Below are 27,919 nucleotides of genomic sequence, written 5' to 3' on the forward strand. Positions count from 1 at the left end.
GTCTGAAATTCAATTTTCTAAACTCAAGAATTTTTCCAAACTGCGTACGAACCCTGTTAAACAATGTTTAGTAGCAGAAATATTTAGCTGAAACACTTAAGAATAACTAGTTATAAAAAATGATTAATAAAGCAGTATTTAATACGCAATCAAAATAAATATATCCAAATTTTAAACGTTCTGTATTAAAAATAAAAGATGACGCCAAATAAAATATGGTTTACAGTACTTTCGGTGGATTCCGGAACTGTGTGACAGACTTTGCCATTGTTTTACTGTTTTTAATGCAATACCATTCATGATGAAAACAACAACACAATTGCAAGTATGACTCATTAATATAATGAGCTAATAGTGTACCTTTTTACAACACAGAAATCAGTGCCAATATAATTTTCATTTTCGTTATTTTAAAATTAAGCTGTTATTAAGTAGTCTGAAGCCTTGAGATAATTATTTGGTTAGTCATTAACTTACTGTTAAGAACATCATATCAAAACAATTATCCAAATCTACAATCGATGAGTGTTAGGAGACACTAATTTATGATGACTTATAAAATCGTTTTTAAAAAAAAACGATTCGTTAAGAACAAGCTTAATATTTATTTATTTTTTTAATATTACATTTTACCTTACAGATTTATTAACATGAAAAAAATCAATTATACATTTTGTTTTCCACTTTGCAGACAGCTTTCCCTCGCAACTGAAATGGTAGTTTCTAACATAGTATGTAATGGGTATTTCAAATGCCTTGATAAATTATGGACGAATGAAGAATTTTGTGACTTTACAGTTCAAATCAATGATGTTTCAATAAAGTGTCATCGTTTCATTCTCGGAGCGTGTTCGCCATTTTTTCTTGGACTGCTGAGATCTGGAATGAAAGAAGCCAACGAGGGACGTGTAGTTCTACATGATATATCAGTATCCACCTTTCAGTTAATCCTGAAAACTTTGTACACCGGTGAAGACGTGTTGAGTCTTGACAACTTCATAGAAATCTGGCAGGCTGTAGATATGCTGCAGATAGGATTTCTTGTAGAGTTATGTGAAACGTTTGCAGATAAGCAGATAAACGTGGATAACTTTAAAGAAATTGTGTTCAGCGCAAAGCTACTTAATTCTAAATCCGCCTTGACGACAGTCAATAATTTTATGATACACAATTTTAAGGAAGTTTACGAGAAAAAACTGTATTTGGATCTATCATTTGAAGAACTGTATACTCTACTTGAGAGTCGTGAACTCAATGCCAGCAATGAATACCTTGTGTTAAAAACTATTCTCAACTGGTCTGAATACAAACCCGCGGTCCATGTTCCTGACGAGTTCGGCATTACCGCAAATCAAAATAAAAAGATAAAGTCGGAAAAAAGTTCACATAATATAATCGCAGCAGTTATTCATGAACCTAGTTTAGAGGACAAATCTACAATAGTCAATGACAAAGGTACAAGCAACCTAAGCGAAAATAATAAAGAATCAAGTCAATCTAAAAGTAAAAAAACATTACAAGATGATAGCTGCAACTCGAATTCCAGCATTTCACAAAATGAGAGTAACGTTAAGCTTCACAGACTTGAAGATCTTCTAAAACGTGTCAGAATATGTACAATAAGCCCAGCTTTGCTGGCGAATGTTTTAGAACATCAATGTATTAAACTTAATGATAAAGCTAAGCAAATTATTCATTCAGCTATTTTAAATCAGACAATATATTTTAAACATGGTCAGTGGCCAACAGCAGGCACATACAGGGAGCCCCATGAGTTTGGGAACTATGGAGTTTGCAGTTTGTATGGTAATGGTACATTCGAAGCACTGGACCCGTATGATGAAAAGTGGTACAAAATGAAAACATGTGAATCGTTGAGAAGAAACGTCCAGCTAGTTGCCTTTGACCATGAACTCTATGCCATTGGTTTAGTATTAAACTCCCAGATTAAAAGTCACATGTTTGTTTATGGAAACGACTGGAAACATATAGCCGAACTGCCAGGAATAGAATTTTACTTAGCAAGTAATGAAAACCACATATACTTTACAAGCGTTGCGGAAAAAGTAATATATCGAATCGATCCTAAACATGTCGATGTCAATTTTGTTAAATTTACTGAAATTCCGGAAGGCGCTGTTGTTACTCATGTTATGAGCTACCAAATTTATCTACTCATCTTCTGTAATGAAACAGTCAATGGGGTCGAGGAAACAGCCGTTCATGTATTAGAACTTCCGGCCAAAAGCTGGACAAGACTGGACAACCTCAATGGACCAGCTAAAAACATCATCAGTTTTCGTAACGACGACAACCACTTTGTGCTACAAACAAACGGCAACTTGTGGGCTTTAAACCAAACTGATGGATTGTTTACATTCAATCATCTAACAACATTATGGACGTTAGACCACGTTATACCTCTATACGGAGCAGTAATTTACGGGGAAAAATTGGTAATTTTATATTACAACCCCGATGAGGCCGATTACACATTACTAAAAAAAGTGGACAACATGTTTAGCTCAATTAGATACTGGTACACAGACAAGCCTTGTTCAAATTTTATTCCTGCTGTGCTGCCTAAATCTTATCTTCATGAACTTGTAGATGACGAATAGGCTATGAATCACTACAGCCAACCAATTTTACCATCACTACAGTATAAATACTAATTTATAAGTTTTAAAAAAACATATATTGGTTTCAACGTTAAGGAATATGTATGAATGCTGTCTATGAGAAGAAAAACGTAAACATATGTTCGAAACTTTTCTTTCGAAGATAAACATGTTTATTATAATCTGCAATATATATATATATATATATATATATATATATATATATATATATATATATATATATATATATATATATAAATATATATATATATATATATATAATGTATATTTATATAAATGTGCATTTCTTACATTTATTTATTTATATATTTATTTTATATATAGGATTATATACTAAAGTCGTTTTCATATTTATATATATTTATATATATATATATATATATATATATATATATATATATATATATATATATATATATATATATATATATATATATATATATATATATAATATATATTTCACAATAAATAAAAGCGATTTTAAAAAATGCAAATACTAATAATTTTAAAACTTACTATGTCATTGTTGATGATGATGTTGGTTTGTATTTGAAAAGTATTGTTAAATATAGTTATGAATGTCTGATTGTTTCATGTTACTTTTAACATAAAAAATGTAACCTATAAAGACCAGTAATAACCGTACTTTAGAAAAATAAATTACACTTTAGAAATTAAATTATCTCACTCTAGAGCAAAACAATTATTGCCCGCTTAACAGAATACTCATATTTGTGCTTTCGGTGGTAAAAGTTTAAGTAATCTACTGTACATATTAATTTCAAATAAAACGTTAACAATTATTGTAAATATCAGAGATAAATAACTATTGGATTTTTTTATTGAACATCAACCTTTTGCGGGGTAGTATAATTATCACTTCTGATAAATTTCTGAGCACATATTCAGCGTTTATTAATAATTTTTATAATTTTTATAGACTTTTATTATATGTGAAGATGTGAGTAATGTGAGGAATGTAAAAACGAACTCAACAATTTTCTTTTGCATAGAAAATACAAACGCAAATTTAAATATAGCGGGAGTGATCTCCCCTATTTTTTTAGTGTTACCTGGCTATTGAAAATTTAATTATTTTTTAATACTTTTTTAATATAATAAAATAAATTACACAAATGACCAAAACAACTAAAATATTTTTTTTTCATTATTGAGCTGAAAATTTGGACTTTATAAAGAAACTTTAATCGTTTTCTTAAATAATTAAACATCTGAGTAAGTCTTTTTGTGTTGTTGTAGTGCATTGTCATCAAGTCTACACCTACGTTTAAAATTTAAAACAAATCAGTCATGTAGATAGAAATATGTCTTTGAAAATCGGGAATACAGTAAAGTACTAAATGCTGTAACTTAAATTGGAAACAAATTAAGAGCATTGAATCTTATACCGATTTATAAAATGTCCTTCATATAACTGAAATTGAAGATAAAAAATCCTAGTACAAGATCCAATACACATGTCAAAATTCTAACTTGAACAATATTCAAATTATCGTGTCCCTACCACTTCCGGTAACCGGAAAAATGTACTAAAGTTTACAGGAACCTTGAAATTCTGACTACCACGCTTTAATTGTACTTAAGTTATTTGCTTTTGAAAAACCAGAAGTTGAGTACGTATCACTTCCGGTTACCGAAAATCGCTCAAAAGTTAATAGGAGACTAAATTTGATATACTAGTGTTAATGAGATTTGGTCAAAATAACTGAACGTTATCCAGTTTATAGACACACACACACATGATTGCACTATTCAGGTTTTTCCAGCTATATAAGTTATAAAACGTCAAAATTTGTCTAAATCGCAATTTAGATTTTTGAAAAATTACAATGTATCCTTTATATTCCGTATACTATACAGTGGGAATTTGTAATACGGCGAAAACAAAATTTCATTCAACTTTTCTGAATTATTACAATTCTTTCTCTATACCCAGTATACAAGAAAGTAAAATGGCACGAAAAGAGAACGATAACTTTGCAAAGTACTAGATGAATGTGCATCAAAATCGGAGATGTATTTGTGATCTTTATGTACCGGTGGAATTGATGTAAAAAAATGTTACGCACTTAGATTAGCTAGCAAAATAACTCCACGGATACTTCCCTACAAGAGAGTCAATCCAGTATGTGTGAGACAGCCGGTCATGTTTAGTGCCGAGAAAACAGATGTCAATCATGAATACCTCAATGACATCATTGGACATTTAGCAAAACCAGGTTCAACTGCAACTTTTTAGAACAACATCCTTCTCAACCTTTTGGTACCCTGTTAATGCTGTGATTACTCTGGAGATTTTCATACTGTTTTTTTTTTCTTTTTGTGACATCATATTTTTGCGAGCTATTTATTTCGAGGATGGTTGATATTAAAACCAAGATAAGTTGTAGACATCGTTGTCAAAATGGCACTTGTCAGGATGTAGCCGCGCAATTCTGAACTGGAGTCTGGAATGCAACAGCAGAAGTCACACTGATTTGGAGAAAATATTCATAACTTAATTTATTTTTGGTTCTTTTTTTTTTTTTTTTTTTTTTTGAGTGAAAATTATACTTTAAGGTTTTTTTTTATTTGAACACAGTGATGTTATTTGCACCAGAAAATTATTTTATTTAACAAATCATTGAGATTTAAGATTATTATGGTCCGATGCTATTACATAACACTTTGTATTTTGGCTTCGAAACTTTACGCATGGTTTTGTTTAAAATTAGAACTGGATCTATTTATATCGCACCAAATAGGCGCATGTGTTTTATTCATCATAGTGAACAGATTGTTTACTTCCGACATAATAACATCTAAAATTCATCACGTTGTACATATAAAAATTATAAACCTCCGTCTATTGATACAGTTTTTATAAATAGGGTTAACATTAAGTCTGGTAATAATTTAAATATTCCTATAGATTAATGCCCGCGCGAGTTATCTTACTGGCTTCTACTAGTTCAATAGGAGGCGATTAAAATCTCTATACTAAACTTCACCATGTAACCTAATCAATCCAGCCCTATTCCTTCTCTTTTTGAACCGATCCTAATCTCTGTCCTTAAATCTAGTCCATAACTAAACAGCAGTATTGGGATTGAACCAATTTTCAGTAGTTTTTATCTAGCCAGAGTATTTAAGATTAAAATAATGATGATTCACGGGAGTTGGTTTAGTGAGGTTTTATTCCTAATTGAAACAATTTTGATTAATGTAATGATGTAGTGTTGAGAAATAGTACAACATTTTCTTTTAAAATTGTTAAAACAGCCATATTAAAACATGTATGTATAGCTAATTGATAAAATCTAATCGCAAGTAGGGAAAAGTCTGTATAAATAACAATATCTAGGTTTTTCATTATCTTTGTTCTAAATTGTAATGTTGGATGGAATTTCCTCCAACACAATGATTACGTGTCAACGTCTCATGCGCCCAATATGCCGATTTCAGCCTGCTTTTCTTTTTGGAATCGCTTCCATAGCCTTTCTCCATCCAAGAACAAACAACGAGGCAGTAGTTGTTTGATTTTGCAATTTTCTCTCCTAGATGGGTTGCTGTCCCCAGCTATCGAGCCTCATCTGCCCCGGGCTTGAAATTAGCAGCCTGGAGCTTCACCTACCCTAACAGGATGGCCCACAATTTTAGGTTAATTCTGCTTAAAATTATCCTGCTTCTTGCCTATTGCATTCCTTTGTTTAAACAAGACCCAGCAGTGTAGATTAGCTCTACCTTGCATCAGATGTAATGCATGCAGAGTTATGTAAGTTTACGTTCTCTAGCATTCAAGAAAATCAAAATAATATTAGTTCTTTAAACAGTTTTTGCTATAGTATATTTAATGCTTTATGTTGTATATCAAAAATCACATCTCATACAATGCACATCACACATCAAATATATGTCATCACACATAATATCACTTGTCAATTATTCAACATCACACATATTTATCTTATATTTTACGTTGCATCTAATCTAGAATAACCTATATCATATAGTTTTTCTTACATCACAAAACTATATACCACCTCAATTTAAAGTGATTGTTTGTTATTGTGTTTTTTTTTTCTTTTTTTCAGAATTATAAATTAGCAACGTTTTAGCTAACTTTAAAAAACCATTCGAGTCAAGTTTCACAAAAGCAAAAATGACAGTTTCTAATGAATTTTGTAGTGGATATTTTAAATGTCTTAACAAACTATGGACAGATGAAGAACTGTGTGACTTTACAGTTCAGATCGGTGACGTTTCATTCAGGTGTCATCGCGTCATTCTTGGAGCGAGTTCGCCATTTTTTCTTGGACTGCTGAGATCAGGAATGAAAGAAGCCAACGAGGGACGTGTAGTTCTACAAGATATATCAGTCTCCACCTTTCAGTTAATCCTGAAAACTTTGTACACCGGTGAAGACGTGTTGAGTCTTGGCAACTTCATAGAAATCTGGCACGCTGTACACATGCTGCAGATAGGAATTATTGAAGAAGTGTGTGAAACATTCGCTAAACAAAATATAAACGTGGAAAACTTTAAGGAAATATCACGCAGTGCTAAAAAATTAAATTCTAAGTCTGCCTGGTCCAGCCTTCGAAACTACATATTAAAGAATTTTGACGCTGTATATACAGCAAAACTGTATTTGGAGTTATCGTTTGAAGAACTGAATTCTATAGTAAACAATCCTGAACTTACTGTCAGCAGCGAATATGTGGTGCTACAAGCTGTTTTAAACTGGGCTGAATATAAACCTGTAGTACAGGATGCTGACAATATAAGTAGCAAAAAAATGATAAAAACATCAGGCTCGGCTAGAAGCTTACATCACGTTAATACTGAAATGCAATCCAAAAAACAGTCTGATCGCTGCAACACAACTTCCAGCATTTTAGAAAACTGCAGTTACGACAGACTTCAAGGACTTAACAACCTGCTGAAACGTGTAAGAACCTGCATCATAAGTCCAACTTTGCTAATGAACGTTTTAGAACATCAGTGCATTAAACGCAATAATTCAGCAAAGCAAATTATTCTCTCAGCTATTTTAAACCAAACAACTCATTTTAGACATGGACAATGGCCAACAGCAGGTATATATCGAAGATTTAATGAATATGGGAACTATGGAGTTTGCAGTTTACAAGGTGACATTACGTTATATGCTATAGACCCGTATGATGAAAAAAGATACGCAATGAAAAAAAATCCATTGTTGAGAAAAAATGTAAAGCTGGTTGCATTTGAAAATCAGATCTACGCAGTCGGTCGTCAATCGTCCTCTAAGACTGAAAGTAAAATGTTTGTTTATGGAAACAGCTGGAAACATTTAGTCGAACTGCCAGGAATAGAGTTTCACCTAACAAGTAATGAAAATTACATATACATTACAAGCGTTGCGGAAAATGTAATATATCGATTCCATCCAAAACATACGAAAGACAATTTAGTTAACTTTATAGAAGTTCCAGAAGGTTCGGTTGTAACACATGTTATGAGCTACCAAACGTATCTACTTATCTTCTGTACTGAAACAGTCAATGGCGTCCAGGAAACAGCGGTCCATATGTTAGACCTTCCGGCCAAAAATTGGACAAGACTGGACAATCTTCATGGACCAGCTAAAAATATCATCAGTTTTCGTAACGACGACAACCAGTTTGTGCTACAATCAAATTTACTTGTGGGTTTTTAACCAAACTGATGGAAAGTTCACATTCAATCGTGTAGCAACACTGTGGCCGGTAGATCAAGTTCTACATCTACAAGGAGCTCTCGTGTATGATGAAAAACTGATCATATTTTTCCACAGGCCTATTGATCAATCCGAATCATTTGTACGTCAAGTGGACAACATGTTCAGCTTAATTAGATACTGGAGCAATGACACGCCTTGTTCAAATTTTATTCCTGCTGTGCTGCATAAATCTTATCTTGATGAATGTTATGATCATTAGTTGAAGAGGGACATTACAATTTCGCAATTCTACCTTAATTAAAGTTCTGTAAATCTCTCTTGATTACCCTTATATAAACATAGATTATATTATAAAACATATTAATATGCTTTATTCATTTATATCCTTTTTTTTCAAAAGGCTTTTTTAAAGATATGATTATACCAATTTTTTTTAAATTTTTAATTTTACTTATTACATCGGAAAGTAAATTGAATAAATTTTTAGATGACATAAATGTTTTTTAAGTTGTTGTATGGATGCCAAGGGATTGTACGAAGAGTCCATTTCTGAATATTAAAATAAAACGAAAAATGGGGTAAAATAATAATCTTTTATTAAACATAGAAGCATATATTCAGCGTTTAAAATTCAATATATCTAAACTTTGATTACATGTGAAGATAAGAGTAATAGAAGCAAAAGAGAAATCAACAATTTTCTTTTGTATAGAAAATCCAAATGCAAATTTAAATAAAGCGGGTGTGATGTTTCCTAGTTTTTTTTTCGTAAATACTTAGGTAAAGGTGATCGCAATTTCAGTGCTATCTGGCTACAGAATTTTTTGATACTTTTTAAAAATATTGTAAAATCGAGCACAAAAATTAATTGTGACGAAAAGAAGTTAAACATTTCGAGAATAATTTAGCTGAAAATTAGTTCTTTATAAATAAATGTAATTATTTGTATTTAAATTATTTAAACATCTGTTAAGTCTTGTTTTTGTCACAGTGCATTGTCATCAAGTCTAGACCTACGTGTAAAATTTAAAACAAATAAGTCCGGTTGATAGTAATATGTTTTGAACTTGAAAAAATTAAGAGAATTTGATCTTATACCGATTTATAAAATTTTCTTTTATTTAACTGAAACTGGAAATAAAAAATCCTAGTATTAGATCCAGTACATATATATGGAATTTCGTATAATCTAACTTGATCAGTATTCAAATTATCTTGTACCTAAGAGCAACCTACTACTTCCGGTCACCGGAAAACGTACTAAAGTTTACAGGAACTTTGAAATTCTAATTACCGCGCCTTAAATGTGCACAAGTTATTAGATTTTGAGAAACCAGAAGTACGTATCGCTTCCGGCTACCGAAAATTGCATAAAAATTAATAGGAGACTATACATTTGATATACTAATTATTAATGAGATGTGCCCAAAACAACTGAACCGTTACTCAAGTTATCGGGTTTTTCGACGTTATTTTTGGAACGATATTTAACGTCAAAATTGGTCTAAATCGTGATTTAAATTTATGAAAAAATACAAGGAACCCTTATACTCCGTATATGATACAGTGGGAATTCGTAATGCGGCGAAAACTATTAAAATTTCATTAATTTTTTCTGCATGATTAAAATTCGTTCTCTATAACATGTATACACGAACGTAAATTGGTACGAACAGAGTACAATAACTTTGCAAAGTACTAGATGAATGTGTAATAAAATCGGAGATCTATTGTAATCTTTAAGTACTCGTGGAATTCAAGAAAAAAATAGCCACACACTTAGATTAGCTTGCAAAATCTCTCGACGGATACTTTCCTACAAGAGAGTCAATCCAGTATGTGTGAGACAGCCGGTCACGTTTAGTGCTGAGACAACAGATGTAAATGATGAATACATCAATGACATCATTGGACATTTGGCAAAACCAGCTTCAACGGCAACTTTTTAGAACAACATCCTTCTCAACGTCTTGGTGCCAACAAATGGGATGGTACCCTGTTAATGCTATGATTGCTCTGGAGATTTTCATACTGTTTTTTTTTCTTTTTGTGACAACATATTTTTGCGAGTTATCATTTGCGAGTATGCTTGACATTAAAACGAAGATACTTAGTAGACATTGTTGCCAAAATGGCACTTGTCAGGATGTAGCCGCTCATTTCTGAACTGGTGTCTGGAATGCAATAGCAGAAGTCACACTGATTTGCAGAAAATATTCATAACTTAATTTATTTTTGGTTCTTTTTTTTTTTTTGAGTGAAAATTATAATGTAAGGGTTTTTTTTTTTTAATTTGAACACAGTGATGTTATTTGCACTAGAAAATTATTTTATTTAACAAATCATTGAGATTTAAGATTATTATGGTCCGATGCTATTACATAACACTTTGTATTTTGGCTTCGAAACTTTACGCATGGTTTTGTTTAAAATTAGAACTGGATCTATTTATATCGCACCAAATAGGCGCTTGTGTTTTATTCATCATAGTGAACAGATTGTTTACTTCCGACATTATAACATCTAAGATTCATCACGTTGTACATATAAAAATTATAAACGTCCGTCTATTGATACAATTTTTATAGTTAATAGGGTTAACATTAAGTCTGGTAATAATTTAAATATTTCTACAGATTTATGATCTCTTTGGCTTCTTCTGCTTCAATAGGACGCGATTTAAATCTCTATACTAAACTTCACTATGTTGGCTAAACCAGCCCAATTTCTTCGTCTTCTGAACCGATCCTCATTTCTGTCCTTAAACCCAGTCCAAAACTAAACAGCTGTACTTGGATTAAACCGATTTTCAGTAGTTTTTACCAAGACATAATATTTAAGATTAAAATATTGGAAAATAACGGTTTAGTTTGGTTTAGTGAGGTTTTATTCCTAATTGAAACAATTTTGATTAATGTAATATTATAGTGTTAAGAAATGGTACAACATGTTCTTTTAAAATTGCTAAAACAGCCATATTAAAACATACATGTATAGCTAATTGATTAAATCTAATCGTAAGTAGGGAAAAGTCGGTATAAATAACAATATGTAGTTTTCCTTCTTTGTGCTCAATTGTAATGTTGGATGGGATTTCCCTCAACAAAATAATTACGTGTCAACCTCTCATGCGCCCAATATGCCGATTTCAGCCTGCTTTTCTTTTGGAATCGCTTCCATAGCCTTTCTCCATCCAAGTACAAACAACGAGGCAGTAGTTGTTTGATTTTGCAATTTTCTCTCCTAGATGGGTTGCTGTCCCCAGCTATCGAGCTTTATCTGCCCGGGGCTTGAAATTAGCAACCTGGAGCTTCACCGACCCAAACAGGATTATTCCGCTTGTTACCTATGTCTTCCCTTTGTTTAATGTAAGGTATTTAAATAAACCAAGCAGTTTAGATTACCTCAAACTTGGATCATAAGTAATGCATGCTGAGTTATGTAAGTTTACGTTCTCTAGCAGTCAAGAAAAACTGAAATAATATTAGTTCTTTAAACAGTTTCTGATAGAGTATATATATATATATATATATATATATATATATATATATATATATATATATATATATATATATATATATATATAATTCTCTTCTTGGAGACGATAGAAAACACCTAGCTGTAAGTGCGCTCCCTACCACCCCCACCCCTACATGGTTTGGTGAGCTGTGGTTAACGCTAAATGTTTAAAATCATAGAGCCGGGTTTAGTGACGGCTATTAGGGGCAGATAATTTAGTTTGAAACGATTTTAAACGTAGGGGAGGTAACTAGGAGGAGTTTACTTTCACGGGGGGGGGTGTAAGGTAGGGGTTGGGAAAAAGGAGGGTGGGAGTATCGTCCTTAACGATCTACTGATAGTGTTTTAAAGCAAATATTTTCAGTGGCAGCATTGGTACTGTCGAATTCACAAATTATGAATTACTGAAAAGTAGAAAATAAAACAACTAAATAGCGGCATATGATACGCCGCGGGTCGGTTCGTATTGTATAATTTATGAAGTATATCAAAAATCACATCTCATACAATACACATCACCCATCAAATATCAGTCATCACACATACAAATATCACTTGTCAAACATTCAACATCACACATATTTATTTTATATTTTAGGTTGCATCTGATCTAGAATAACCTATATCATCTCGTTTATTCTTACGTGGCAAGATTATATTCCATCTAAATTTAAATTGCTGGGGTTATTTTTTTTCAGGATTATAAATTAGCAACGTTTTAGCTTACGAAGTTTCATCTTTAAAAAACAATTTAACTCAAGTTCCACAAATGCAAATATGACAGTTTCTGATGAAGTTTGTACTGGATATTTTGAATGTCTTAACAAACTATGGACAGATGAAGAACTGTGTGACTTTACAGTTCAAATTTGTGACGTTTCAATAAAATGTCATCGCGTCATTCTTGGAGCGTGTTCGCCATTTTTTCTTGGACTGCTGAGATCTGGAATGAAAGAAGCCAACGAGGGACGTGTAGTTCTACAAGATATATCAGTCTCCACCTTTCAGTTAATCCTGAAAACTTTGTACACCGGTGAAGACGTGTTGAGTCTTGAGAACTTCATAGAAATCTGGCACGCTGCACACATGTTGCAGATCGGATATCTAATACAAATTTGCGAAGATTTCGCTATAAAAAATGTAAGCATTGAAAACTTTAAAGAAATATCATTAAGCGCTCAGATGTTGGATTCTCATCCCGTAATTTTATCTCTTAAAAATTTCGCGGTCGATAACTTTGACTATATTTACGCTACAAAATTCTATCTCGAGCTATCGGCTGATGAGATTTTGAATTTAGTTCGAAGTCAAACACTTCGTGGAGTCAGTGAACATCATGTTCTACAGATGGTTCTAAACTGGGCTGAACACAAACCTGATGTACCGAACTCAGGCGCTGTGAAGTGCATTACAAACAACAACAAAAGAATAAAAACATCCGAACCTTTACATAATGGAAGCACGGCTGGAGCACAGGAATGTTTACATGATAAAAGCTCAGCTGCAACTGATAACATTGTTAACATCGAAAACATAAGAAATGATGTACAAAATAATGATAAAGAATCAGATGAATCTAAACGTGAGATGGTTCAGAAATCCGATTGTCTCAGCACCACGGAAAACTCCAGAACGGATCGAATTAACAGACTTGAAGAGCTACTCACACATGTCAGAACTTGTATCATAAGTCCGACTTTGCTGATGAATGTTTTAGAGCATCGTCTTATTCGATCCAACGACAAAGCAAAGCAGATCATTGTCTCTGCGATTTTAAAGCAGGCATCGTTTCGTCACGGCCAGTGGCCGACTGCTGGCATATACAGAACGTTTAACGAGTACGGTAACTATGGAGTTTACTGTTTACACGGTAAAGGGATATTTCAAGTACTGGATCCATATGATGGCGAGTGGTTCACCTTGAAGGAATGTTCATCGTTAAAAAGCAATGTTCAGTTGGTTGCTTTTGAAAACGAGCTCTACGCCACGGGTATATACAGTTGTTTTGAAACAGAGTCTAACATGATGGTATTCAGCCAAAACTCATGGAAAGAGGTGGCCAACTTACCAGGTCTAGATCTACTTCTTGTAAGCAATGAACAATACATTTACATCACAGACATTGAAGACAATGTCTTGTACCGATTGAATCCAAAAACATTAAACTTGGTTACCCTTTCAAATATTCCAACAAGTTCGTATGTTACGCATGTTATGAGCTACCAAATGTATCTTCTCTTCTTCTGTACTGAACGGGTTAACGACGTGGAGGAAACAGCCGTCCATATGTTGGACCTTCAAGGCGAGAGCTGGACAAGACTGGACAACTTTGAAGGTCAGGCTGAAAACATCATCAGTTTTCGTAACGACGACAACCACTTTGTGCTACAAACAAACGGCAGCTTGTGGTCTTTGAACGAATTCAACGAAAACATCGCATTTACACGTATAGCAGAACTGTGGAATTCAGATCTCTTTCTATACGGGGCTGTGGTGTATGATGAAAAATTGGTCATCTTTTATCAAAATCCGGATAACTTTTCCAGCCCGATATTTGTGGAGAAACTCGACGGTATTTTCAGCTTAATTTGCTACTGGGAGACGCAAGAAGGTGGCTCAAATTTTATTCCCGCCGTGTTGCCCAAATCCAGTCTGTTTAAATATGTTGAACAAAATGATGATTCGGATTATTTTTGGTAGATTGTTAACAAACCAACGCTCAAAGAGGTTTTACTTCATCAAAATTGATTTTAATTAAAAGAAACAATGAAATATTTATTTACTGAAATCACAAACGCCTGTTAAGGCATTTAAAGTTTTTTTTTTAAAGGAAAAAAGTATTTGAGCTGATGCCAGTTATAGTAACACTATAATGTTTTCATACGACTCTCTCCACTATAATATAATGTTTTCACACAACTCTCCACTATAATATAATAATTTCACACAACTCTCCACTATAATATAATGTTTTCACACAACTCTCCACTATAATATAATGTTTTCACGAAACTCTTTTTCACAATAAAAGTGTAATAAAATCCTTTATATTTGGTTTGTTAATTAAAGTAATTATTATAAAATTGACGCTTAAGAAAAATATTCTTAAAAATATATTTTACTTTTTTAAACAGTTTTGAAATGTAAGATCTGGTTGTAATACACTCTTTGATTTCAGAAAACAATTTAAATCAATGTACATTAAATTGCAAATACTATTGACGTTTCCAAATACTTGTTTTGTAGATATCACTTTGTTGTGTGGTTAGTAATGTTTTGGTTTTGAGTATTTATTGTTAATTTAAACGTGTGTCTGCTTCCTTTCCCTGTCAACGTGGTAAATTTAATCCTATATAAGACACAATTATATCTGTTCAAGCTTTTATAATTTACTTTTTAATTCCATTTTAGCCATTCTAATATTTTACTGCATTTGCATTTTTTTAATAAACTGAAATAAAAATTTGAAATGTTGATAATAACAAGCTTTTATATATGTACTAAAATCTTTCAAATTTACTCATTTTATTTGATTAATTAATAACCCACTTCTTCTTATACAACTAAATAGAAAAATTGGAGTAGTTTTCTTGTGTTTTGAATCGCCTTTAAAAACTGTCTTAGAGACCCATAAAAGCGTTGTCTCCAATTTTAAATATGTTATTCGATTCAATTAGATTTAAAAAAATAATTTTACAAATTAATTTTAAAAATGTTTAACAAGTATTTATATACAAAAAAAACATAAGGAAAAAGGTTTTTCTTTAGTTATATTTATAAAAAGGCATGGGTCAAAATATTATGTAGTTAGTACTCTAACTCAAATTTGAAAAGAAACACTTTGCCACATTATATATATTTTTAAAATAATAATTCATTTAACATTGGTGTATTATTATATTTTAAAGACAAAGTATTCTTCTTAGTCACTTTTGTGTAACACTGAATTTCAATCGGGACTTGACCTACGTGTTATTTATGAGAGAAATCGGTTCGATAGAAGAGGTCGAAACTTGGCACGAAACTTGAAAGATGAAGCAAATTTAAAAAAAAGCTTTCATTAGTCTTTTCATAGAGCAACATTATATAATTTATTAATGAACGAATTTCTAAATACCATAACATTTCAAAAATTGTTTATTCCATCACCTACTTAAAACCCTTTAATATATAATTTTGGAAAACGTAGAATAACTTCTGAAAATTATATTTTAAAACGGATTTAAAATTCACATATTAATACATTTATTTTGTGTTAAAAATATATCAGGTGTGTCTACATATTTTTGCATTATACAAAATATTTTATGATGTTAAAATGAGTCAAATAAATGTTTAGATTGTTAAACAAAACGAGTGTTGCTACTTCTAAATTTTAAAATAAAAATCTCAAATTATTACAATGTGTATGTGTTTACTCGAGACTGTCAATTTAAAATGTATATAGGCTTAGACTAAACATCAGAGTGACGAGAGAATGGATGCAGCAAATGAAATAATATATTAGTCCTCTATTTCCAATTCCACATCCACACTTGTATTTAGCAAAAGCCATGCTTTGTTTATTTTAGGCACACTAAATAATTTACTAATATATATATATATATATATATATATATATATATATATATATATATATATATATATATATATATATATATAAACAAGGTAATGATAAAATCATTCCTCCTCTTTGAAATTAATTAATACTTATTTACCACTTATTAAATATTATCCGCCTTTACCGGATTTATTTCAACTCTTTATATATATATATATATATATATATATATATATATATATATATATATATATATATATATATATATATATATATACTCCTGCAGTTTATTTAGTGTTAGTAATATAAAAGGAGCTAATCGATCCGAGAAAAATAGCGAGGGAAATGACTAATCCGTATCGCCGTGGGGTGTGGGTGGAAGAGGGGAGGGGGGGGGGAATAAAGCCCTGTTCACAGAATAATAAACTAAAGATTTTTAATTTTTCTTTTAATCAGAGATTTCTTTATTGTTATAATCTTAAGTATTTTAATATGTTTACGTCTTAGGCCATCACAATTTTACCACCGTATAGAACCTACGTTGAGTTATCTACATTAAACATTTTGCGCACGATTATTATTTAGAAATTATTTTCGGTCGCACTATTCAAGCGCTGTTTTCTGATCAATGCAACAACACCCACTGTTTACTTCCGACTTTGCAATTTTTAACAAGCAACGAATCATCGTTCAGATTGAAGAAGGTATATGATTCTAGATCTATATTTTAAAAGAATGTTCTAATTACTGCTATGATTAAGGGGCTATAAGTAGAGTTTGATGTATAAACATTCATATAAAATGCTAGATCTACATACCATTACTGAAATTGACACTATTAAACCTAATTTTTTTTAAAGTTTTAATTAAAAATCTCCTTAGCTTCAGGTTAGGATTAGATTTCAGAGTTACATAAGCCTTTATGTTTATACAACTTACGTTTTTTCTTTTGTTTTTGTTTCCTTAAACCTAGAGCCCAAACCCTCTATCAACTTAACCATATTATAAAACTTTTTAGTGAACCTTATCGTAATGAAAACTATATACATTATTATACATCTACCCTATTTTCACTATTGGTAAAAACAAAACTTTATAATAGATCTTTATACCACTCCCCAGTAGTATAAAAAGATTCATATGAAATATGATACGCCATGTAATATTTTTGTATGATGTAGGTCTACAAGCAGCTGCTTGTTTGGTAGATAAAGAAATTATTTGGTAGCCATTGTAGAAATTCTAGTCTCGCCATTCATCAAGTGTTACGGATAAAAAAAAATGCCCAGATTTACGATAACAGTATCAATTTCTTGTAACTTAAGATTCCATTTAATTTATTGTAGATACTGAATATTTTAGTGCTTAGTTCGTTCATATTTTTTACAGAATCCTCACCATGACTGCCCAAGCGATTTGCACGACAATAGTCAAGTGTCTGCATGATGTGTGGACTGATAAAATGTTGTTTGACTTTGCCGTCAAGATCGCAGACGAAACAATACAATGTCATCGACTCATCCTAGCGGCGTGTTCTGATTTTTTCAAGGCACTTTTTCGTTCAGGGATGAGGGAAGTCACAGAGAACTGTGTTGTTCTAAAAGATATTTCAAGTGATGCTTTTCAGATTATTTTACAAACCCTATACACTGGTGAAAATATTTTAACTTTACAAAATGTTTTTGAAGTTTGGAATGCGGTACATATGCTGCAGATAACATTTATGATCAATATGTGTGAGGAGTTTGCTATTAAAGCTATTGCAATAGACACTTGGGAAAACATTTACACAAATTCTAAAGTTTTAGGTTCAGAAAAAATAATGAATCTCCTCCATTTGTTTATGTTAAACAACTTTGAACAGATCAGTATTTCACCAACATTTCTACAACTTCCATGCAAGGAATTTCAGGATTTAATCAAAAGTCAGGACCTCGTAGTCAGCAGTGAAGATCTGGTCATGGAGTCTGTGATAAGATGGGTCACGTATGACCCTAAAATCACGGGTCAAATTAACGAAAATAACAGAGAAATCAACGATATTGCTTCTCTAAACGATGATCAAAACTCAAATAAAAATCTGATGTTAGAAAATTCTTGCCAATCGCTTGTAACCAGTGAGACATCGTCTCGAAAAAATAAACTTACAGAACTGTTGAAGAACGTTAGAACGTGTCTTGTAAGTCCTGCGGTCTTATCTAGAGTCCTTAAAATGAAATTCGTTTTAGAAAATGAAGATTCTAGAGAAATAATTGTCGATGCCATGTCATACCATATCCCAGACGTGAGACACGGGCAGTGGCCTTCAGCGGCCATACACAGATCCTGCAGTGGGTACGTACATGTTGGGATAAGTGCTAGAGAAACTAGGTTTAGAGCACTCAACGCACGTGATGAAACATGGCGTAATATTCCTGAATGTGAATTTCTACAAGAGAGTATTCAGCTGGTCAATTTTGATGGTGACCTGTATGCGACGGGAAAACAAAACAACCAACCAAACGAACCTTGTCGAATGTTTGTTTTTTGTGACAAGACATGGAAGGAAGTCATGGAAATGCCTGGCCACAATTTGTTATTAGTTTCACACGGGGACTACATCTATGTACTGAACAGGGACGATAACGTCATAAGCACGGTCAATACAAGAAAGAAGATAGCTAAGCTAGAAACATTAACAACATGCCCGAAAAACGCGGAAGTGAAACATGTAATGATTCTTCAGCACTTTCTTCTACTATTTTGTTCTCACAATAACAAGAGCATAGACGAGACAACGGTTCATAAATATGACATCTTGTCCAAAGTTTGGACCGTGTTAGAAAATATTAATGGACCAGCCTTGAATATGGTAAGCTTTAGAAATGACAAACACAGCTACATTTTACAGGGAAATGGCAATATGTGGCTGGTATTTACTTCACCTTGCGATAAAAACGTCGAATTTAAATTTCTTGAAAAACTTTGGCACACTGATGAAGTATTACACGGCGCTGTAACTTATAAAAGTAAGCTGATTGTTTATAGGAAGTATTTGGAAAATAAACCACTAGTAATAAAGAGAGGAGGTAAAGTTACAGGCCATTTCCAAACAATCAACCAGTGGTCTTTGTATGATAATATTTCTAACTTCATCCCCCTCACTCTCCCAATCACAAGCTTTATATAGTCTAGCTAACGTAAATTTTTCAATTTATAAAGCTGTCTTGTAATTTTCAAAATTATATTTGCTTAAAAGGTTTTAAAAATACACATTTTTATATTGCATTATAAGGTTTGCTAAATAAAATTAAAATGATTTTTTTTATTTGACCTTTACAGATTTAGGTCAGTAGATAAAATGTTTAAATCATCATTTCTGACTATCAATTACAGTATGATTTGAAAGAAAAATCGCGTTAGGGAGAGTAAAGGAGGCTGGGCATTCTGTTGACCACACTATCCCTTCATACACTGAGGTTCCTAAAACTGGTGTAATTTATTCAACTGTCCTATAGACCATCAGGTTTGAAAGAGCACAGTACCATTTTAAAATCATTATTCAAAATGCTGAAGCATCGAAAGTTATCTGCCGTTGTCCATTATCTCCCTTTGGTTCTTGGCGAGGGGCTGACTGTGTTCCCCAAATGTCGTTTATTTACTAAGGGTAGGTCTCGTCGTTGCAGGTGTTTATTTACTAAGGGTAGGTCTCGTCGTTGCAGGTGTTTATTTACTAAGGGTAGGTCTCGTCGTTGCAGGTGTTTATTTACTAAGGGTAGGTCTCGTCGTTGCAGGTGTTTATTTACTAAGGGTAGGTCTCGTCGTTGCAGGTGTTTATTTACTAAGGGTAGGTCTCGTTGTTGCCAGAAACTACTGCACTTAACGTGCTCGTGTAACTCATCTAGAGAAAAACTACTGCACTTAACGTGCTCGTGTAACTCATCTAGAGAAAAACTGCTGTACTTAACGTGCTAGTGTAACTCATCTAGAGAAAAACTGCTGTACTTAACATGCTAGTGTAACTCATCTAGAGAAAAACTGCTGTACTTAACGTGCTAGTGTAACTCATCTAGAGAAAAACTGCTGTAATTAACGTGCTAGTGTAACTCATCTAGAGAAAAACTGCTGTACTTAACGTGCTAGTGTAACTCATCTAGAGAAAAACTGCTGTACTTAACATGCTAGTGTAACTCATCTAGAGAAAAACTGCTGTAATTAACGTGCTAGTGTAACTCATCTAGAGAAAAACTGCTCTACTTAACGTGCTAGTGTAACTCATCTAGAGAAAAACTGCTGTACTTAACGTGCTAGTGTAACTCATCTAGAGAAAAACTGCTGTACTTAACATGCTAGTGTAACTCATCTAGAGAAAAACTGCTGTAATTAACGTGCTAGTGTAACTCATCTAGAGAAAAACTGCTCTACTTAACGTGCTAGTGTAACTCATCTAGAGAAAAACAACTGAAGCTGGTGTTTTAGCTGCCCTCTGTATGACTGTCTGCTGAGAAATTGTCGTCTTCAGCAAAATACAAAATTTCTGCACGTTGAACCCAAATTATGTTTACGCTCAATGTCGAAATACCAGATTCCAATTTTATGAGTTGCTCGAATTGTTGTTCTTTTATGCCAGCATCACATATTTTCCTGTTGGTTGAAGTCTTGAGTCTTAATACAACTTTTAAGAGATATTTTCAATTTATTTTCCTATAAAATTCTCTAGAAAAATTATACTTGACATACTCGTTCACACAAAGAACACCAGATTATAAACCTACGTAAAATACCATTGTTAAGCTGCATACAATACAGTTTTTAAATTGATTTCTTTATACTTTTTAGATTTGTATATAGACAAAGACAAATTCTAAGATTTCTATACTCTCCACTATGTTGGACATGTGTAAATGACATCACCATTTTTAAGTTATGTTACATAAAAAGAATTTGTGAATAATGGATCGCCAAAATTTGTATTCACATTTTTACCCACCAAATTATATAGTAATAAACTTATGATATACATTTATTCAAATGTGTTTGTAATAAATATTGTCCTGTTGGCTATCACAATTTAATGTTCCCTCATTTTTGTGGGAATAGTTCCTAACAACCGGATAAAACAAGCATTGATAATGTAACCAAGAATTAATTTGAATTAACCTTTTCAAATGGGGTCGGCGTGGGCGAGTCTGGTAAGCTCATGTTTGCTAAACCAAAAAGTCTTGAGTTCAAACCAGCTCAGCTAGTGGCAACACCTCTTCTAGGATAGGCAACCCCAAAATCAAACAACTGCTGCCTTGTTTTTTAGTGGTTGGGCAAAAGCTATGGAAACAAAGCCAAAACGAAAAGCAGGCTGAGCGGAGGAGTATCTCTTCCAGTACTACAAATTAAGAACGCAGAAGTAGAAAAAAAAGAACCACTTGAAAGTCATGTTGTCTTTTGCTGGTTAAATGTGTTTATATTAATTGTGTTCCTATTAATTCTATCCATATACATTTCCTCCTACAAATCTGTGCATGAGTTCTCTAGCGGAGATTCTAGCTGTGGTCGTTTATCTGTTTATGGTCCGAATAGAATCATGGCCGACTAAAGACATAACAAATAGTGGTAGTTCTCTCGCACTATACCATCAGGGAGTTCCATAGCTTCAACATTCACAAAAGATTAACTATTAGAGAGTTTTATGACATTTTTGCAGTTTACAATGTACAAAATATTACGGTCAAGACTACGTGTGCTCAACTGCTAGTATGTCGAGCCCTCTTCCAACAGATGTAATTGTAATACATGCATCCAATGCATCCAATCGCTTGGGTGAAAGTTAAATACGTGTAGGCCTCTAGTTCAGCGGACCGTACTCAGATACGTAGCCACCCATACCGGCACATGGGGCGAACTATAACTATAGCCCGCCCCTCACCATTTATATATGTATTTACGTTGGCGAAGAAGCTCCCTACACCCTACTTAACAAAATTAGCTTTTTTTATTTTGTCTTTCTACCCATTTGGCGCACTCCGATGGTCGGCACGCCCCACCTGCGCTCCCCTAGCTACGCCTCTGACAATGCCGTCATTAAAATTTACAACTATTTACTGACAGTTAAATAGATTGACAGTGAACGATAAACGCATAAGTGCATGATTGGGTAAACAATATAACAAGACAGACTAGTGAATAAAATAAAAATATGAAAGGAATTTATATATGACAGTTTTCTTGCGTCAGCAAAAAAAATATTTATAATTTCGGCCATAATAAAATGTAATAAACAAACAACTAAGTTCTTCAAATATGATGTACTATCTGCTGAACATTTAATAATGAATATTCCTCTTTTTACTACAATTTAAAATGGTCTTTCAAAAATAAAAAAAAATTCGAGAACGAAAATGTATACTTTGAAAGAGCTACGCCCTCTAAAAACGTAACAATGAATGACGAATGCGTATTTGTGCATTTAATAATGTCTGAAAGGGCATCAAAGTAAACTCAAACTTCAAGCAAATAATAAAATATTATAAAACAATGCGGATGTTTAAATACATTCAAATTATGCCCTCAAATTGTTTTGTCAAAGAAATGTTTCGAAACATTTGAGCTGAGACAATAAAAAGAGCGTGCATGTTACTTGCTCTATTGTATAGCCTAACAAATGAACAATAAAGCTCATAGTTATATTTTATTGATTTATTGGGACCAACAAAATTGAGAGGAAAAAATCAAACGACCGACTTTTGTTTTGTAAACAAGATTGATCAAATACTAGATGTAGCTAATATGATATAAAATATTCATTGTTTCTTTAGCTGATTGTTGCAAACCTTTTGATTTAGCGTTGAATAACGAACATGGTATTATCCTGTCAAGTTAGCACAACAAAGACATCCAATTTTTCCTGACCTGCCTGTCGCTGTATACAAGTCGCGTGCACATTAAATAAGTTTGTATTATTTGGGGAATAACTAAATAGTCTTCAAATTATATTTATTCGAGCAAAGATGAAGTCATACGTCGATTGATTTTTATTTTCACTTTTTCTTTATCTTGTGTTACACAAGTAGAGCAAATAACGACATAACTTTTAAATGCGTTTCTTCTTCTTTTTCATCTTCGTTCTTAATTTCAGTGTTGGAAGAGATCACTGCCAACACAATTAAGTATACGTTGTGCGCCGTTGAGGCCATTGACTGCGATTTCCTTTTTGGATTTGCTTCCATAGCCTTTGTCCAACCAAGAACAAACTACAAGGCAGCAGTTGTTTGATTTTGTAGTTGTCTCTCCTAGAAGAGTGGCTGTCCCCAGCTAACGAGTCTCATCTGCCCGAGGGTTCGATCTTGGCTAAATTTACTACTTTGTTTTTAAAAAATTTCGAGATTTATACAATTTGTGTCGGATAGCTGTTAGTTAACATAACAAGCACTCAATAAAAAAATCAACTCAATACACCATCTACTGGATTTACACTCTACCCAACTTACACTATCCGATACACTCGATACTGAATACGCCATGTACCCAAAACAAATTGTAGCTTATAAACAGAAAGGCTTCATAAACATAAAGGCTTCATAAACATGTATGTGTGCACACACACACTCACACACACACACACACACACACACACACACACACACTCACACTCACACTCACACTCTCATATACACACACACTTGCACAAAATCAATAAGTATTAAACATGGGTTTAATCTTTTTAAGGTACTTTTTTAAATATGCAATTTACTAAGATATATAAGACAACTTAAACAATATATTAAGTACAGCTTGAAATTTCAGTACATTTGGAACGTGAATACATTAAGAAAACATTTAGCTATATTTAAAAGATGCCATGATCAGCATGGATATAAAAATAGATAAATCAATTTTATAGACAACATTTAGAAAAAAAACTAAAATGTGGCTGTGTGGTTGAAGTGGTAGCCAGAAAACCATAAGTCATGCTTTAAAAATATTTTTTTTAAATAATACTCTTTGAATATTTTAATTCAAAATAAAATTTTCAGCTTTACAATGTCAAAGTTGAAAAGAATCTTCGTTTATCCTTTTTCGGCATGGCACAAGACATTGACTCCCGTCTGGATATTTATTTAAAATTTATATAAAATTAATCGTGGCAAGGAGGGAGATAAAAGGGAAAACAAAGACATTGTATGGAGTTCATCAGCGATGGGACTGGGATGTCCTGTGTAGAGCTAATTATAGCTGCAGAGGACCAAGGAAGATGACAGAACATTATTTTAAAAATCAGCTGTGGTGCCGTAGCGATTGATTGATTGATTGATTGATTGATAGATAGATAGATAGATAGATAGATAGATTGATTGATTGATTGATTGATTGATCGATTGTTTGTTTGTTTGTTTGTTTGATTGATTGATTGATTGATCAATTGATTGATTGATTGATTGATTGATTGATTGATCAATTGATTGATTGATTGATTGATTGATTGATTGATCAATTGATTGATTGATTGATCAATTGATTGATTGATTGATTGATTGATTGATTGATTGATTGATTGATTGATTGATTGATTGATTGATTGATTGATTGATTGATTGATTGATTGATTGATTGATTGATTGATTGATTGATTGATTGATTGATTGATTGATTGATTGATTGATTGATTGAGCTAATCGTGTTTTGTGACTGACAAATTTAATTATTTTAATTAATCTAAAGTGCAAACAATAAAAGAATTAGGTAGAGGACATAGCGTATTAGTGTGTGGCCCCATTAAAAAAAAAAATTAGATCATCAACTCTTGAACTAGAATACACCCCAGGAACTTGAAGTATTTAACATCTGTAGGGTTCAAGGAGTGGGGGTAGTCGTAGCAGAAGTTCCCGTCCACGTAGATGTTGAAGGCCTCAGACGTGACGAAAATGGTCATGAGAGAGACCTGGTTCATTTTGTAAGAAAATCCACACAGCGTATGGACCTCAGTGCTCCAGCCGTAGTTTAGGAAGTTGATGGAGGTGACGTTGTCCCAGTAGACGCCTTTGATCTCCATGTTCACTTTGTTTTCTATCGTGTCTTGATCAAATCGTATGGTGAACACATCATTTGTTATCATGGAGAATTTGATGGAAATCTGAGCATAAAACGTCAAGTATTAATGTAACATCACATACAAAATTTAAAGATTAAAAAACAAAATGTTGTTATTATATTGATCACCAGTATGCACATAGCATCTGAGCAGTTTCTACTTTTCAACAGCTCATCTCTCAATAAATGTTTATACAAGTTGATTGCCTAAATATCTTTCACAAATAATAAACCTTCATACTTGTAGAAAGAGAATATGCTTTGTTAATATTTTAATAACTTGACAGGGATTGGAGTCTACCGCTCCATAACGCAGGAAGTCTAGTCTGTCTAATTAGATTTAAAACTATATATTCTTGCATTGTCATTCAAGATCTACCACTGTTAAAATGTATGCTCAATCGGCCATTGTGAAGTGGGTTTAATTAATTTTGCATGATTAACATTAACGTAAAAAAAAGCCTTGAAAAGCAAATTAATGTCAAAGATTGCATGATCAAATATAACGCAGGCTTCCACTCTTCACAAGAATGCATTTGTAAAACAGTTTCAAAAAATGTATGCTTTAAAAAAAGTGTCATTTCTATCAACACATGTTTTTTTTTTTTTTAAAACAAAAACTAATCTATGTAAATCAACTTACCACATCTCCGTACATTAAAGTCCCCGGTATTCTGACGAAATAATGTTCCACACGATTGGTTATTTGATTGACGGGTATAGTGGTCACCACCAGCCTCTTGGGCAAAAAGAATGACCCCTTGACCCCTACTAGATCATGACGTCCTTTCCTGCAGTCAAATTGCGAGCAAAGATCTTGAGCAACAGTAAACGCTGAACAATCCACGTCGTTCATGCAGCCGATGGCGCATTGGATGTAGGAGGCCGTTATAACAAGCTTGGGTATACAGTTAAACAGGGTAAAATCTGACATCAAGGTAAACGTAGTTGTACAGGTGTTTAGTGAAGAAACACAGTAGGCCGTTTGACCAAAATACAGGACAAATCCCACAAACACAAAGAAGACTAATTCGGCAGTATACATGTTATTTCTTTTCGTTGCAACAATCAGTTCTAATACTCTAATACAACCGGCTTCTTTCTCAACAAAAATTATCCTCTGGTCTTCCTATTTTCAGTACCAGTCCTCTCTCAGTCACAGAATGTCAATTACGGTAGTTGCTGAATATTTAAACATCTAAAAGCCAACGACGCGGACAGAGTTTCTTCCAGGCATATCTTCGGGGGGCCGAAAAAAGTCTACCGCCTCCCCCCCCCCTGAATGAAATGAAATTTATATAGAAAATTTATACTTTTAACAGTGTCAGCTCCCCCGAAGAAAGTCTACCGTCCCGTCCCCCCGTCCCGTCCCCGTCCCCCCCGAAAATTTCAAGTACCCCCCCCCCCCCGAAGAAAAGAGTCTGGAAGAAACACTGGACGCGGATGTCTTCTAAACCTTACAAATGATGCAGGATCTATGCAAATGGAGAAAAAAAAAGCATTTCCTTACAATAAAATATAGATTTTCAAAACATTGTTACGAAAGTAAAATGTAAAGTTTTCTTTCCAACAACAATAACAATCGCATTAAACATTCATAGATCGACGGTGGGTTAAACCATTTGCCATAACTTGAAATAACTTTCTGTTATCGATCAAAGCATATATTGTTTCCACTTCAGATGTTAAATACCAGAATAAAACAAATTATTGGAATATTATTATCTGAATAATATTGCTCCAGTATCATTGAAAAATAAATAAATTGAGAAAATAGAAAAGACTATTCGTAATAATAAATGTTTATGTTAACAACTCGTTGTCTAGACGTCTTATATTTAACCTTCAGAATATGTAAGGCTCGGGGCAGTCATTTTTAATTCATGAGTGCTTAAAAACACGTTTTCAATTGTAAAAAAAACCAATGCAAATGCTTTTATTCTTCACTGAATATATGATGTTCGCCATAAGCATTTTGTCTCGTAAAATATGGTATGGCTTTTTGAAAACCAAACTCCAAAACGATTGTTTTTTATGATAGAAAAGCGAGCATTACAAAACTGCGCCTACATTCTGCATGGTATTGATTTTTAGAGTTGAATAAACTGCAACATTGTAGTATCATTGCAGCTTCTGTTTGTTTTTGCCTCGATAATTAACCTCGATATCGGTATCGGTATCGGTATCGGTATCGGTATCGGTATCGGTATCGGTATCGGTATCGGTATCGGTATCTGTATCTGTATCTGTATCTGTATCTGTATCTGTATCTGTATCTGTATCTGTATCTGTATTTGTATCTGTATCTGTATCTGTATCTGTATCTGTATCTGTATCTGTATCTGTATCTGTATCTGTATCTGTATCTGTATCTGTATCTGTATCTGTATCTGTATCGGTATCGGTATCGGTATCGGTATCGGTATCGGTATC

General features: G+C 33.0%; 3 protein-coding genes across 4 annotated transcripts; all 3 read left to right on the forward strand.

Moving 5' to 3' along the window:
* The first annotated feature begins 884 nt into the window (after nucleotides 1-884).
* LOC131955143 (uncharacterized) lies at nucleotides 885-2,621 on the forward strand. Its single transcript, XM_059319133.1, has one exon. The coding sequence runs from the start codon at nucleotides 885-887 to the stop codon at nucleotides 2,619-2,621; it is 1,737 nt and encodes a 578-aa protein (XP_059175116.1).
* Nucleotides 2,622-5,456: 2,835 nt separating this feature from the next.
* Nucleotides 5,457-8,817, forward strand: LOC131955140 (kelch-like protein 2). 2 transcript variants are annotated; one of them, XM_059319126.1, is made up of 3 exons: nucleotides 5,457-5,550; nucleotides 6,204-6,417; nucleotides 6,737-8,817. In XM_059319126.1, exon 3 carries the CDS (start codon nucleotides 6,805-6,807, stop codon nucleotides 8,341-8,343), a length of 1,539 nt encoding a protein of 512 aa, XP_059175109.1. In that variant the 5' UTR covers nucleotides 5,457-5,550; nucleotides 6,204-6,417; nucleotides 6,737-6,804; the 3' UTR covers nucleotides 8,344-8,817. The 2 variants fall into 2 exon arrangements, with proteins under 2 accessions (XP_059175109.1, XP_059175110.1); XM_059319127.1 differs by lacking the exon at nucleotides 5,457-5,550 and having other exon boundaries at nucleotides 6,400-6,417; nucleotides 6,866-8,817.
* An 8,246-nt stretch (nucleotides 8,818-17,063) lies between these two features.
* LOC131955144 (kelch-like protein 26) lies at nucleotides 17,064-19,595 on the forward strand. Its single transcript, XM_059319134.1, has 2 exons — nucleotides 17,064-17,130; nucleotides 17,816-19,595. The coding sequence occupies exon 2, from the start codon at nucleotides 17,826-17,828 to the stop codon at nucleotides 19,593-19,595; it is 1,770 nt and encodes a 589-aa protein (XP_059175117.1). The 5' UTR covers nucleotides 17,064-17,130; nucleotides 17,816-17,825.
* Nucleotides 19,596-27,919: the final 8,324 nt, after the last annotated feature.

Source organism: Physella acuta, unplaced genomic scaffold (assembly GCF_028476545.2).
Source record: "Physella acuta isolate Inbredline_101_S28 unplaced genomic scaffold, ASM2847654v3 ptg001057l, whole genome shotgun sequence".
NCBI classification, from domain to species: Eukaryota; Metazoa; Mollusca; class Gastropoda; family Physidae; genus Physella; species Physella acuta.